The sequence below is a fragment of the Rhinolophus sinicus genome, chromosome X, assembly GCF_036562045.2.
Source record: "Rhinolophus sinicus isolate RSC01 chromosome X, ASM3656204v1, whole genome shotgun sequence".
Taxonomy (NCBI): Eukaryota; Metazoa; Chordata; class Mammalia; order Chiroptera; family Rhinolophidae; genus Rhinolophus; species Rhinolophus sinicus.
The window spans coordinates 81,526,544-81,542,539 of record NC_133768.1 but is presented as its reverse complement, the minus strand read 5'-3'; the positions used below and the strand labels follow the sequence as shown (position 1 = coordinate 81,542,539).

General features: G+C 36.4%; 1 protein-coding gene across 3 annotated transcripts in view; it reads right to left on the bottom strand.

The window, feature by feature from the left end:
• Positions 1 to 15,996, bottom strand: part of DOCK11 (dedicator of cytokinesis 11) — a 211,793-nt gene that overhangs the window by 16,905 nt on the left and 178,892 nt on the right. For all 3 annotated transcript variants that reach the window (XM_019717035.2, XM_074323193.1, XM_074323192.1), the window contains one exon: positions 9,622 to 9,744. In XM_019717035.2, coding sequence (XP_019572594.2) covers positions 9,622 to 9,744 — 123 coding nt within the window. The remainder of the gene's footprint in view (positions 1 to 9,621; positions 9,745 to 15,996) is intronic.

Here is a 15,996-nt window from a genome sequence, read left to right as displayed (position 1 = left end):
CTGAGCTTATGGATATAGAGACCAGATTGGTGGTTGCCTGAAGCAGGGGGTGGGTGGTAGGCAAAATGGGTGAAGGGGTCAAAAGGTACAAATTCCAAGTTATAACATGAGTAAGTCATGGAGATGTAATGTACAGCAGGGTGACTATCATTAATACTGTATTGCATATTTGAAAGTAGCTAGAAGAGTGGATCTTGAAAATTCTTATGATAAGAAAAAGAATTTTGTAACTATGTATGATGATGGATGTTAACTGGACTTATTATGGTGATCATTTTCCAACACAAACATCGAATCATTATGTTGTACATCTGAAATTAACATGATGTTATGTCGATTTTACCTCAACAAATAAAAAATATATATAACAGAAAAAATATTGGCAAATATACAAATGGCCAACTAGTACATGACAAGATGTTCAAAATCATTGGTCATTAAGGAAATACAAGTCAAAACCACAATGTGATACCACTTCACATCCACTAGGATGGCTTCAATACGAAACCAAAAACAAGTGTTGGTCAGGATGTGGAATGTGTACATTGCTGGCAGGAAGCTAAAAGAAAAACAGTTTGGTGGTTACTCAAAAAGTTAAACACAGAGTTACCATATGGCCCAGCAATTCCACTCGTAGATATATCCCCAAGAGAAATGAATACATATGTCCACACAGAAACTTACACACAAATGCATACAACAGCACCATTCATAATAGCCAAAAGGTGAAAACAACCCAAATGTCTGTCACTGGATAAATGGATAAACAAATTGTGGCATATCCACACAATGGAATATCATTCAGCGACAAAAAGGAATGAAGTACTGATACATGCTACAACTTAGATGAACCTGTAAACATTATAATAATTGAAAAAAGCCAGACACAAAAGTTCACACCTTGTATTAATCCTTTTTTATGACATATCTAGAATAGACAAATCCATAGAGACAGAAAGCACATTAGTAGTTACTGGGAGATGGTGGGTGGGGTGGAGAGTGATTGCTTAATGGGTATGGGGTATTTTTACCAGTTGATAAAAACATTTTGAAACTAGAGAAAGGAGGTGGGTGCACAATGTCATGGATGCACTAAATGCCACTGAATTGTGCACTTTAAAATGGTTAACTGTATGTTATGTGAATTTCTCCTCAGTTCAAAAAGGGGGGGCATAGAGGAAGTTCTTTCACTAAAATCTTTCCGTATTATTTCCTGCAGTTGAACTGCATTTCAGGGAAATTTTCCTTACCTTTATGGCAGCCATTTCTGACACTTTTCAGCCCATCCGATAAAGATCCATTGAAAAATTATACATCGGCATCCTAGAAACAATTACTTCATCTCATGCAGAATGCTAGGAGATCTATGCAGACCCTACACCCCTATAAGGAAATAGGAGTAATTCCCCTATAGAAAATTTTGTTTCCTTTAATGTGTAGGGAAGATATATTTTCCTTTGTTCCCTAATAGTTGACTGAGTAGCAAAATGCTCCTTGGTTTATATACCACTTATCAGTGAAATCATATGGTTCTCTGCTTTTTCAGTCTGACTTATTTCACTTAGCACTATAATCTCAAGATCCATCCATGTTGTCACAAATGTTCCTGTATCATCTTTTTTTACCGCCAAATATTATTCCATTGTGTATATATACCACAACTTCTTTATCCTATATGTGGTATAAAAAACAAAAAAAACACAAGAACAAGACAAACAAATGAGAAACAAAAACTCATAGACACAATAGTTTCGTGGTTACCAGAGGGTAAGGGGGGCGGGGAGTGGGGGGTGGGAGATCGAATATATGGTGATGGAAAGAGAACTGACTCTGAGTGGTGAACACACAACGTGATTTATAGAGGATGTAACACAGAATTGTACACCTGAAATCTATGTAACTTTACTAACAATTGTCACCCCAATAAACTTTACTTAAAAAAATGCTCCTTGGGTTTCTAATAGCATGATCTGCAACCTAAGAGTAAGAAAGTGAAGGAGGAAAAATGGCAGCGTGAGGTGAGCCTCTGTAAAGCTCCCCTGGAATTTTTACCATGAATCAAACAACAAAAACTCCACAAAGGACTCCTTGCACAGCAGACAGGCAAGACGAAGAGGCCCACTACCGAAGTCACCTACAGGTGGGAGAATCGCACGACCAGGGGAGGAGGAGGGAAGGGAGAAGTGCGCGGAGACGGAGCCACGCAGGCGCAGGACGCAGACCTAGCTCAGTGCTCCGAGCTCGCTGCTTCCCGGAACTACCGCAGCTGCGGGAGAGGGAAGAACTCGAACTGCTAGGGCTCCGCTTATGGCCCACAGGGCTGAGGGGGCGCCATATACCACGGCTGAACCCAACGCTCACGCGGAGACCTCGGAGAAAGGACTGAGGGAAGAAGGCTGAAAATGATGGTTTAAGCCCTCACTGCCGAGCAGAGAACAGAAGCCTTAGGCACTGAGACTAGCCGCCCCCTCCCTCCCCTCCCAGAGCTCGCACTGCCCCCACCTGCCCGGTGCTAGAAGAGAAACAGTAGCAGTGTCAGATCAAAACAACAGAAAATTTGCTGTTCTGAGAACTGTGGGCCGCAGACACAGATTCGCAGCCCAACTAGTTCCGGCAAAGGGGAGGGAGCCGTGGAAGCAGGACCGGCTATGGTGGTGGTCACCGCCATTGCTCTGGGCCACCTCTCACAACTCACCTCGCCCCTGACCCCACCTATCTGGGCGTATCCCTGCAGGAGTAAACAGAACTGCTGAAACATAAGGGCTCTGAATCTGGAGCTGGAAGAGCTTTGGAACATCAAAAGCTCTCCGCATACCCACCGGGACACTGCGCCCTGTGACCTAGACGAACTACTAACAGAGGACAAACCCATCTCCCAGGGAATCCCCCCATTGGGTGAGAAGCTGGAACAGTGCAGAGAAAACATAGCATTACCATGTGGGAAAAGAAAAATAAGCTGCAGTTGGAGAAAAAATAAAACATTCTACCAACAAGTACTGCAAAACAAAAGAAAGACTGCTTCATATCAACCTGTTGCAGAAGCCACTCCTGTAGATGTCTAGGAAGAGAAATAGTAAATCAGTAATTGCCATGAATAACCAAGGAAACAAGATAGCTCAGAAAGAAAGTAAAAAATCTCCAGAGAAGGCAATTAAAGATACAGAAATATGTGACTTAAATGACAGAGAATTCAAGATTGCAGTTCTGAAAAAACTCAACGAGATACAAGAAAACACAGATAGGCAGTTAAATGAACTCAGAAACTCAATCAAAGAACAGCAGGAGCATTTTATGAAAGAGATTGAAATTTTAAAAAAGAACCAAACAGAATTTCTGGAGATTAAGAAGTCAATAGAAGAAATTAAGAATGAAATGACCACCTTAGGTAGTAGAGTTGACCAGATGGAGGAAACAATCAGTGACATTGAAGATAGAAACCTGGAAATGACACAGATGGAAGAAGAAAGAGACTTGAGACTTAAAAGAAATGAAAGAACTCTACAAGAACTTTCTGACTCCATCTGAAAGAGCAATATAAGAATAATGGGCATACCAGAAGGAGAAGAAAGAGACAAGGGAACAGAGAATATATTCAAACAAATTGTCGATGAGAACTTCCCAAATTTGTGGACAGAACTGGACCCTCGAATCCAAGAAGCAAATAGAACACCTAGTTACCTCAATCCCAACAGGCCTTCTCCAAGGCACATTGTATTGAAGCTGTCTAAAATCAACGACAAAGAAAGAATCCTCAAGGCAGCCAGGGAAAAGAAGACGGTAACTTACAAAGGAAAGCCCATTAGATTATCATCAGATTTTTCAGCAGAAACTCTACAAGCCAGGAGGGAGTGGAACCAAATATTCAAACTATTGAAAGAGAGAAATCATGAGCCAAGAATAATATATCCAGCAAAGATATCCTTTAGATATGAAGGAGGAATAAAGACCTTTCCAGACATACAGAAGCTGAGGGAATTTTCTAATACACGACCTGCACTACAAGAAATACTAAAGGAGGCTATTCGACCACCATCAACAGGGACAATTTGTGGCAACCAAAACATAAAAAGGGGGAGAGTAAAGGCCTGAACCGGAATATGGGAATGGAGAAAGTAAGCGTGCTGAAGAAAATGGAATACTCTAAATATCAAACTTTCTTTTACATAAACTTAAGGGTAACCACTCAAAAAAATCCAGAACTGAAATATATACTGAAATAAAAGAAGAAACAGAGGGAAACATCATAGAATACCACCACACAGAAATAATACACAACAACAAAAAGGCAAAGAAACAGTGGAGACAGCCTTACCAGACAACTAAAGATAGAATGACAGGAAATTCTCACATATCAATAATCACCCTAAATGTAAATGGACTGAACTCACCAATAAAAAGGCACAGAGTAGCAGATTGGATAAAAACTAAACCCAACCATATGCTGACTCCAAGAGACACATCTCAGCTACAAGGACAAGCATACACTCAAAGTGAAAGGGTGGAAATTGACACTCCAAGCAAATGGTACCCAGAGAAAATCAGGTGTAGCCATAATGATATCAGATGAAACAGACTTCAAGGTGAAAAAGATAACAAGAGACAAAGATGGACATTTCATAATGGTGAAAGGGACTGTACAACAAGAAGACATAACAGTCATCAACATTTATGCCCCCAATCAGGGAGCACCAAAATATACCAAGCAACTACTAACAGAACTAAAGGGAGAAATTGACCAAAACACAATTATACTAGGGTACTTAAATACATCATTGACAGCTATGGATTGATCATCCAAACAGAAAATAAATAACGAAATAGAAGCCCTAAATGACACGTTAAATGAAATGGACATAATTGACATTTATAGAGCACTTCATCCTAAAACATCAGACTATACATTCTTTTCTAGTGTACATGTAACATTCTCAAGGATAGACCATATATTGGGACATAAAATCAGTCTCAACAAATTTAAGAAGATTCAAATCATACCAAGCATATTCTCTGATCAAAAGGCTTTGAAATTGGATATCAACTGCAAAAAGAAAGCGGGAAAAAACACAAATACATGGAGATTAAACAACATACTTTTAAAGAAGGACTGGGTCAAAGAAGAAATTAGAGGAGAGATCAAAAGATACATAGAAACAAATGACAATGAAAATACATCCTACCAAAATTTTTGGGATGCAGCGAAAGCAGTTTTAAGAGGGAAATTTATCTCATTACAGGCCTATCTCAAGAAACAAGAAAACTCCCAAATAAATAACCTCATGTTACACCTTAAAGAACTAGAAAAAGAAGAACAAGTAAAACCCAAGGTCAGCAGAAGAAAGGAAATAACAAAAATTAGAGCAGAACTAAATGAAATAGAGAACAAAAAGACAATAGAAAAAATTAATGTGACAAAGAGCTGGTTCTTTGAAAAGATTAACAAAATTGACAAACCCTTGGCTAGACTCACTAAGATAAAAAGAGAGAAGACACTAATTAACAAAATCAGAAACGAAAAAGGGGAAGTTATCACGACACCACAGAAATACAAAGGATCATCCAAGAATACTATGAAGGACTATATGCCACCAAATTCAACAACCTAGAAGAAATGGACAAGTTCTTAGAAACATATAGCCTTCCAAGGCTGAACCATGAAGAACTGGAAAATCTAAACAGACCGATCACCAGTAACGAAATTGAATCAGTCATCCAAAACCTTCCCAAAAGCAAAAGTCCGGGACCAGATGGCTTCACTAGTGAATTCTACCAAACCTTCAAAGAGGATCTAATACCAATCCTGCACAAACTCTTCCAAAAAATTGAAGAAGAGACAGTACTCCCTAACTCATTTTATGAGGCCAACATTACCCTGATACCAAAACCTGGTAAGGACAGCACAAAAAAGAAAACTACAGACCAATATCTCTGATGAATACCGATGCAAAAATCCTAAATAAAATTCTAGCAAATCGAATACAACAATGCATTAAAAAGATTATTCATCACGACCAAGTGGGGTTCATCCCGGGGCACAAGGATGGTTCAACATCCGCAAATCCATCAATGTGATACATCACATAAACAAAATAAAGGACAAAAATCATATGATTATATCAATTGATGCAGAAAAAGCATTTGACAAGATACAACATCCATTTATGATAAAAACACTTAATAAAATAGATATAGAAGGAAAATACCTTAACATAATAAAGGCGATATGTGACAAGCCCTCTGCTAATCTCATAATTAATGGTGAAAAACTGAAGCCCTTTGCTCTACGTTCAGGAACACGACAGGGCTGTCCCCTATCTCCTCTGCTTTTCAACATAGTGTCGGAAGTCCTTGCCAGAGCAATCAGGCAAGAGAAAGAAATAAAAGGCATCCAAATTGGGAATGAAGAAGTTAAATTATCACTCTTTGCAGATGACATGATGCTATATATAGAAAACCCTAAAGACTCCACCAAAAAGCTATTAGAAACAATCAACGAATACAGTAAAGTTGCTGGCTACAAAATCAACGCACAAAAGTCCATTGCCTTCCTATATACTAACAATGAAATCTCAGAAAAGAAATACAAAAACAATTCCTTTTGCAATTGCAGCAAAAAGAATAAAATACCTAGGAATAAACTTAACCAAGGATGTGAAAGACCTATATGCTGAAAACTATAAGACATTTTTGAAAGAAATTGAAGAAGACACAAAGAAATGGAAAGACATTCCGTGCTCATGGATTGGAAGAATCAACATAGTTAAAATGGCCATATTACCCAAAGCAATATACAGATTCAATGCAATCCCCATCAAAATCCCAATGGCATATTTTAAAGAAATAGAACAAAAAATCATCAGATTTGTTTGGAACCACAAAAGACCCCCAATAGCCAAAGCAATCTTAAGAAAAAAGAACAATAATGGAGGTATCACACTTCCTGACTTTGGCTTGTACTACAGAGCTACAATAATCAAAACAGCATGGTATTGGCAGAAAAACAGACACATAGACCAATGGAATAGAATTGAGAACCCAGAAATAAAACCACATAAATATGGACAGATGATTTTTGACAAAGAAGCTAAAAACATACAATGGAGGAAAGACAGCCTCTTCAATAAATGGTGCTGGGAGAATTGGATAGCCTCGTGCAAAACATGAAACTGGACTGCTATTTGTCACCATGTACCAAAGTTAATTCAAAATGGATCAAAGACTTAAGCATAAGACCTGACACAATAAACTGCATAGAAGAAAACATAGGTACTAAACTTATGGACCTTGGGTTCAAAGAGCATTTTATGAATTTGACTCCAAAGGCAATGGAAGTAAAAGCTAAAATTAATGAATGGGACTATATGAAACTTAAAAGCTTCTGCACAGCATAGAAACCATCGACAAAATAAAGAGGCCACCAACTGAATGGGAGAAGATTTTTGCAAACAGTGCCTCCAAAAAGGAGCTAATATCCAGAAAATACAAGGAACTCATGCAACTCAACAACAAAAAAACAAACAACCCAATTGAAAAATGGGCAGAGGACTTGAAGAGACATTTCTCCAAAGAGGACATACAAATGGCAAATAGACATGAAAAAATGCTCAACATCGCTAATCATCAGAGAAACGCAAAGCAAACCCACAATGAGATATCACCTCACCCCAGTCAGAATGGCTGTCATCAACAAGACAAACAGTAACAAATGTTGGAGAGGCTGTGGAGATAAAGGAACCCTCATCCACTGTTGGTGGGAATGCAGACGGGTGCAGCCGTTATGGAAGGCAGTGTGGAGGTTCCTCAAAAAATTACGAATAGAATTGCCATATGACCCAGCAATCCTTCTCCTGGGTATCTACCCCCAAAATCTGAAAACATTTAGAGATAAAGACACATGTGCTCCAATGTTCATTGCAGCTTTGTTTACAGTGGCCAAGACATGGAAACAACCAAAATGTCCTTCGATAGATGAATGGATGAAGAAGTTGTGGTATATATACACAATGGAATACTATTCGGTGGTAAGAAAAGATGATATAGGAACATGTGTGACAACATGGATGGATCTTGAGAGTGTAATGCTGAGCGAAATAAGTCAGACAGAAAAAGCACAGAACCATGTGATTTCACTGATACGTGGTATATAAACCAAAAACAGTAAAAGAACAAGACAAAAAAATGAGAAACAGAAACTCATAGACACAGACAATAGTTTAGTGGTTACCAGAGGGTAAGGTGAGTGGGGGGTGGGAGATGAGGTTAAGGGGGATCAAATATATGGTGATGGAAGCAGAACTGACTCTGGGTGGTGAACCCACAATGGGATTTATAGATGATGTAATACAGAATTGTACACCTGAAATCTATGTAATTTTACTAACAATTGTCACCGCAATAAATTTAAAAAATAAATTTAAAGAGAAAAGAGTAAGAAAGTGGATATTTTGAAATCTTTTACAAAGGTTCTTCGAATATAGTGCTTTACTAGGAGGGGTAATGCCCATTCTTGGCTCACAGGCTATTCTTTGCCATCTATATGACCTAGAGTTATGTATTTAACTCTTGCTTATTAATATAATCACTTAAACTCCACTATGATTTTTCAGGCATGCCCTATATACACCAAAATTATGGCAAAGAGAGAAAGACCCAGAACGTAGGAAGGAAAAGTGAGTGATCTGAGCCAGTTTGGAGCAGAGATTAGAATACATCCAGATGATTTTAAGTACCTGTGTTTTCACTCTTGGAAACTTCTTCAACAATGAAAGACTACGTGCCATTTATTTTTCCTAACTATCCGCTATATTTAAGTATAAATTGCTTTGCTTTTTTTAAAAAAAATGGCTTAAAGCCTAAATCAACCCTTCCCAGCACAGTAGGGGTAGAAATTATAACATGGACTCAGAGACTCAAATATAAAAAATTCATGTTCAGTGCTTTTGACAACTGTTCATTATACTATCATTATTATTTATTAACTACCTTTTATCAACAGTTTTCTCTGGCAAACTAAACTGGAAAACCTCATAATAGGGCTATTACTAGTGCCTTATTACTTCCCCCACTGTCAGCTGCCAGCACTTTTAGTCTCCCACATCGAACTGCAAAGAATAGAATGAAGTCTATACCTCTTCTACATGGAAATTCAATAGCATTTTTTAGGGAAGGTTTAAAGAAGACAGCATTGATTTTTTTCTGTGTGCCCTGAGGGAAACTGAGGACATGACTAGACTAGAGAAAACCACTGGTATGATCTAAATTTCAATTTATATTTTGGATGTTTCACCCTTAATTTCTATTGAGAAATTATATGAATATAAAGTAGGATTCTAAGGATTGAACAGCATTTTTAAGGATTGTAACTTTCCAACTGGACAAATGTGTCAAAATGATATATGAGGTATTTATATTATATGATAAAATACCAATGTCATATAATTAACCATCTATTCTTCAGAGGTCACACAGTAGAGTGATAGTAACATAACCATATTACTACTTTTACTAAGACAAAAATAAAGTATTAAATCACAGATATGATAAAGGCTTAGTATCCAGAAAATATAAAGAACTCTCACAATTCAACAACAAATAGGCAATGATACAAATGTTTAAATTACCTACCTCAAACTCACGACGTTTCTCGTAAATTGGAATGATCAACTTGGAAATCTCAGAAATTACTTCGTAACGTTCTGCTTTCCATAAGCCATCCACACATTGTTCTAGCAACTCCAGCAAAACTTCCTGCATTAAGAGAAAAATGCAACCAGCAATTAGAAATCATTTTAGAGCTCTGGGCAAATAAATTGTGAACCATTTCAAACTAATAAAGAATAAACAGAATGTACTAATTTTAAAGAAATGCACAGGAGTATTCTTGTGTAACTACAGTTTCTAAATCAAATACTTGAAATATTTGAAACGGAAACCATTCTTAAAAATATGAAATTAGGGCAGTCAGTTGGTTCAATGGTTGGAGCGCAGTGCTCATAACACCAAGGTCACTGGTTCGAGTCCCACATGGGCCCAGTGAGCTGCGCCCTCCACAACTAGATTGAAAACAAAGACTTGACATGGAGCGGATGGATCCTGGAAAAACACACTTCCCCAATATTCCCCAATAAAGAAATTTAAAAAAATATATGAAATTAATGCTCACAATAATAAACTACATCCATTTATTTTGTTTATTCATATAATGAGGATGTTAACTATACTTACAAATGGTAATATATCGAGGATTACCTTTAAAAGGGAATAAGTTGTTTGTTCCAAACTGAGAATGTTTGAATGTCTACCAGTAAATTTCACTAAGCCCATAAATGTTCATTATTTTTTCTTTACATTGAAATTATAGTATATACATAATAAGAATCTTAAGAACATTTGACAACTTTTAAGCTGTTGCATTAGTGATTAGGTGTTTATTAAATGGATGTGATTTTGGTAAATAATGCTTCCTTCCTGACTGTTGGTTCTAAAATTAGTGACAATGATAGGATAATAGCTCAAGATAGAGATCTCTGACCTTGCCAGAATGATTAACAGCTGCTATAAAACAAACTATGTTGTGAACCATCATCTCATATTCTCAACAATGAAAAGATGAAGCCAATTACTAATGCAATCTGTAAGTCTTAAGAGTTTATTTCTACCTTAAAGAGAAACACTTCTGAGCTGTAGAACTGATTGTTAAATGGCTCTTCCTATATGTTCTGTAGGCAATTTTGAACTCATCTTCTTTCTAAACTAGCTCTTTCTTATGTTTCCTATCTGGCCAGTGGCAATACCCTACAAATCCTTAGCTAGAAAACTAAGAACAATTTTGACTCTCTTATGGGTTGAACTGTCCCTCAAAAAGTTGAAGCCTAACCCCCAGGACCTCAGAATGTGACCTTATTTGGAAATAGGGTCATTGCAGATGTAATTAGTTAAAGTGAAGTCATACTGGAGTAGAGTGGGTTCGTAATCCACCAAGACTGGTATCCTTAGAAGACAGAGTCATACAGGGATAATACCATGTGACTACAGAAGCAGAGATGGGAATAATGCAACTACAAGCCAAGGAATGCCAAAGAGCAACAGCCACAATCATCAGAAGAAAGGAAGAGGCAAGGAAGGATTCCACCCAGAGTCTCAGAGAGAGCATGGTCCTGATGACACCTTGATTTCAGGCCTCTAGACTGTAAAACTGTGAGATAATAAATTTCTATTGTTTTATGCCACCCAATTTGTGTACTTTGTTATGGCAGCCATAGGAAACTAACACACTCTCTTTCTTTACTCATCCTTTAATCAGTTCATCACCAAGTTCTAACAGTTTTACTTCTTAAAATTTCTTAAGTCTGGGCCTTCCTCTCCATCTCTACTCACATTGCTAAAGTTCAAGACCTTGTTATTTTTCCTAATTGATCTTCCTGCCTCCAGCCTTGGCACTTTCCAATCTATTCTCCACAAAGCTGCCAAAGAGTTCTGATTAAAATGCAAACCAGACCATGTCCCTCTCCCTCTCTTAAAATCTCACGATGGCTGCCCATCATTCATAGAACAAATGACAGGTTCTTTCATTTGGCATGTGAAGCTTGCAATAATCTGGTCAATACTTCTGTCTCATCACACCCAGCCTTTCACTTTATGCTCCAATAGCAGTGAATGACTAGCATTAATAGGTCCCCTGAAGCACCATGATGTTGTGTTAACTTGTGCCTTTGTTCATGCTGTACCCTCTTGTCTTTTAATCCCTTTCATTTGGTTAACCCCTTTTAAACAGCTTAGGTATCACCTCTTCCAGGCTCCTTCTCCTGATCAGCACAGAGCAGCAAAATACTAGACACCTTATTTCCTACTCTGATAATTCACTGAATGGATGTTTATCACTATACTTGCCCATTATGTATCTGACTTTCTAAATAAGGTGTAACTTCAAGAGTAGGGAACAATATCTTTATATTGGTGTCTTCACTTGTGCAGTGGCAGTGCATAGTAGATATTGATTACATGTTGCTACTTGAACAAATGATCTTATATTAATGTTTAATAGCTAAATTAAAATTTCCACCAACAGTGAGAAGAAAGAACTTCCAAGGAATTAAAAATCTGTTACAAAATAGTGAGGTTTGTCCCAGGAATATAAACTTGGTTTACAATTGGGAAAAATTCAATGTAATACACCACATAAATAGAATAAAAGAGAAAAATGATATCTCCAGCTATAGATGCAGAAAAAGCATTTGAAAAAACTCAACATCCCTTCATAATATTAAAAAAGAATTCTCAGGAAACAAGGAATAGAAGAGACCTTCCTCAATCTGATAAAGGTCATCTACTAAAAACCTACAGGCTGAATGAACACTCTTCTCCTAAGTTTGGAAAAAAGTCAAGAATGTCTGCTTTTACCAGTTCTATTCAATTTTTGTTGAAGGTCCTAGCAAGTGCAATACGGCAAGACAAAGACAGAAAAGGCATACAGATTGGCAAACACAAAACTGTCTTTCTGTGCGGATGACATGATTGTGTCATCCGCACAGAAAGACTAATAAGCAGATTTAGCAAGGTTGCAGATTATAAGATCAACATACACAAATCAATTGTATTTGTATACACTAGTAACAACAAACTTAAAAATAAAATAATAAATCAAGCAGTACTTTTTACAGTAGCATCAAAACATCAATTATCTAACAATAAATACAGCAAAAGACTTATATCCTGAAAATCTCGAAATATGACTGGGAGAAATTAAAGAAGACCCCAATAAATGTTCATTTATTGAAAGGCTCAAGGATGTTAAGTGCTTCATTCTCCATATAGTGATATATAAATTTAACAAAATCCCTAAAAAACTTCCAGCAGGCTATTTTGAGGAAATAGAAAAGATGACTAAAATTATATGGAAATTCAAAGGATGTAGAATAGCCAAAATGACTTTGAGAAAAACAAAGTTGGAGGGCTAACACTACCTGATTTTAAGACTTATAAAGAGGAAAAAAAAAAAAGACTTATAAAGATATAGTAATTAAGACAATGTAGTACTGGCATCCAGATGGACAAATAAATCAGTAGCACAGAACTGAGTCCAGAAATAGCCCACACATATATGAAGAACTGACATTTGAAGCCAAGGTGCCAAAGTAAGTCATTGGGGCAAAAGGAAAGTCAGATTTTTCACCAAATGGTATGGATCATCTAAATATCTGTCAGAAAAACATAAACCTTGACCTCTATCACATTCCATGCTCACAAATTAATTTTAATAGATTATAAAACTAAACGTAAAACTCAGAAACAAAGTTTATAGAAGAAAATATAAGACGATAGCTTCACCATTGTGAGGTAAGCAAAAAGTTCTTGGACCAGACACAAAAAAGAACAAACTATTAAATGGTAAATTGGACTTCATCAAAACCAAAACTTTCTTCTCAATCAGACTCAATTAAGAAAATGAATAAACAAATCAAAGACTGGTAAATAAATTTGCAGCACATTTATCTGACAAAGGACATTTATCCACAATATAGGAAGAACTTCCACAAATTAACAATTAAGAAAAATAAACAATGCAATTTTTAAAAATGGGCAAAAGACTTGAACAAACATTTCATAAAGGAAGATACATGAAAGGCAAAGGAGCACATAAAAAAGTACTCAACGTCATTAGTGAAATATAAATAAAAAACACAATGGGATACTAATTCATACCTAACAGAATGGCAAAAATTTAAAAAGACTAGCAACATCATATGTTGGTGAAGATGTGGAGCAACTGAAACTCATCCACTGCTGGTGGGAGTATAAAATGGTCCAACCACATTGAAAAATTCTTTGACAATTTCTTATAAAGTTAAATATATAACTTCCCTAGGATCCAGCAATGTCACTCCTAGGGATTTACCCAAGAAAAATAAAAGCATATGTCTACAAAAGGTCATAGATAAGAATGTATAAAGCAGCCTTATTCATAACAGCCCCAAACTGGAAACAATTCAAAATCCATCAACAGGAAAATGAATTAAAAATCATATATCAATACAATGGAATATTATCTAATAATTAAAAAGAACAAACTTTTGATATACTCAACATAGATGTATCTCAAAAACATTGGGTTAAGGAAAAGAAGCCAGACACAAAAGGGTACGTAATGAATGATTCCATTTTTATGACACCAAAATACAGGCAAAACCAATCTGTGATGATAGAAATCAGATAGTAGGGGTGTAGAGACTGACTGGCAATGGTCACAAGGAAACCTTCTGGGGGAATGGACGTGTTCTATTTCTTGTTTCTAGTGGTAAGTTACATGGGAGCATACAATTGTCAAACGTCATCAAATTGTTTCAGTTAAGATGTGTGCATATTATTGTATGTTAATTTTACTTTTAAAAACTCCTACAAATCAAAAGTCAAAAATACAGTTTTAAAAACAAACTAAATTTCATTATTGGTTTAACTAATGTATTTAAATACAATCACTAAATGGCCAACCATTTGTATTGTTCATTTCAATAAACTTTGGAAATCAATGTCATTTATTTTACCATTAGTTAGGGCATAAGGAAGAAGCCTTATTAAGTAAACTAAAACATAAAATGGTACTTTGTAGAACATGACTCCATCTGTATATGTCAAATAAAAAGGATGTATGAATTATTACTGTGGAACACAAAAGAGTTCTAACAAATGTGTTTACAAAGAACACTGCTTACAGTTCTTGACTAATAAGAAACATTACCACTCTCCCTGAGAATCTTAATAAGGGTCAGGCTTAAGGCCATTTCTATGAATGAGTTGAAGTGGCTTTTTGGAAGGCAAGATGTAACTTCGGTTGTGCTGATCCATTTATCTCCCATGAACTCCCATGAATCTTTCCACTGCCAAACATAAAAACTGGAAGTCAATGGGAAATCATCTAAGATCCAAAACGTGAATTAATGAAGATTTCACAAACAATGAATTGGGATTAAAATTCAAATACCTTGATTCTCTGTTATGATTAACTCAGCAAACATGTTTTAAATATCTACTCTTCTAGGTTCTAGGGCTAAAAGAAAACCTTACTGTCAAGTAGGTCTGTGATAAAGCCTGACATTTATGTAGTACTGAATGACTGATAAAGAGCCTTTTTATATTTATTGTGAAGTGACCAGGACAGTATGTCTTCATTTTACTGATGAGGAGAGAGACCCATATAGAAATAGTAGGTAAAGCTTCGAGGCATGTATCATGTTAGCTAAATGAACTAGAGCTAACTTGAGATTTGCTTGTATTTTAAAAAAACAATTCATAAAGTATTTATAAAGTGTGTCTCTATCTTTTTTAAAAAATTTATTGGGGTGACAATTGTTAGTAAAATTACATAGATTTCAGGTGTACAATTCTGTATTACATCATCTATAAATCCCATTGTGTGTTCTCCACCCAGAGTCAGTTCTCCTTCCATCACCATATATTTGATCCCCCTTACCCTCATCTCCCACCCCCCACCCCCCGCCCCCCTTACCCTCTGGTAACCACTAAACTATTGTCTGTGTCTATGAGTTTCTGTTTCTCATTTGTTTGTCTTGTTCTTTTGTTGTTTTTGGTTTATATCTGACTGATTCTTGTGTTTTTTAATACAACTTTAAAAGAACGTATTTCTGTGGGACCCCTTAAATCTCTCTGCTTTTGATGTTTGTTTGTTTCTTTTTTTCATCTTCCCATTCTTTAATTGGGAATTTCTCTATGGTTCAGTCCTTGGTTTTCACTTGCTGTATTATCTCCCATCCTCACTCTGCCTTGATTCTCACACAGATATGACTTCCAGATGTGGCATCTCCAACACTGATCTCTCTGCTTAGGTTCAGTTCTGAATTTCTAATGGCCTGATAGTTATTTCCATTTCAATAACCTTTTACTTCAAATTCAACACACATTAAAAACTGAATTCATTATCTTCCCTGTAAAATCATCTGTCATTTTTCTGTAATATCCACACCCCAAATCTCAAGAGTTCCTTTT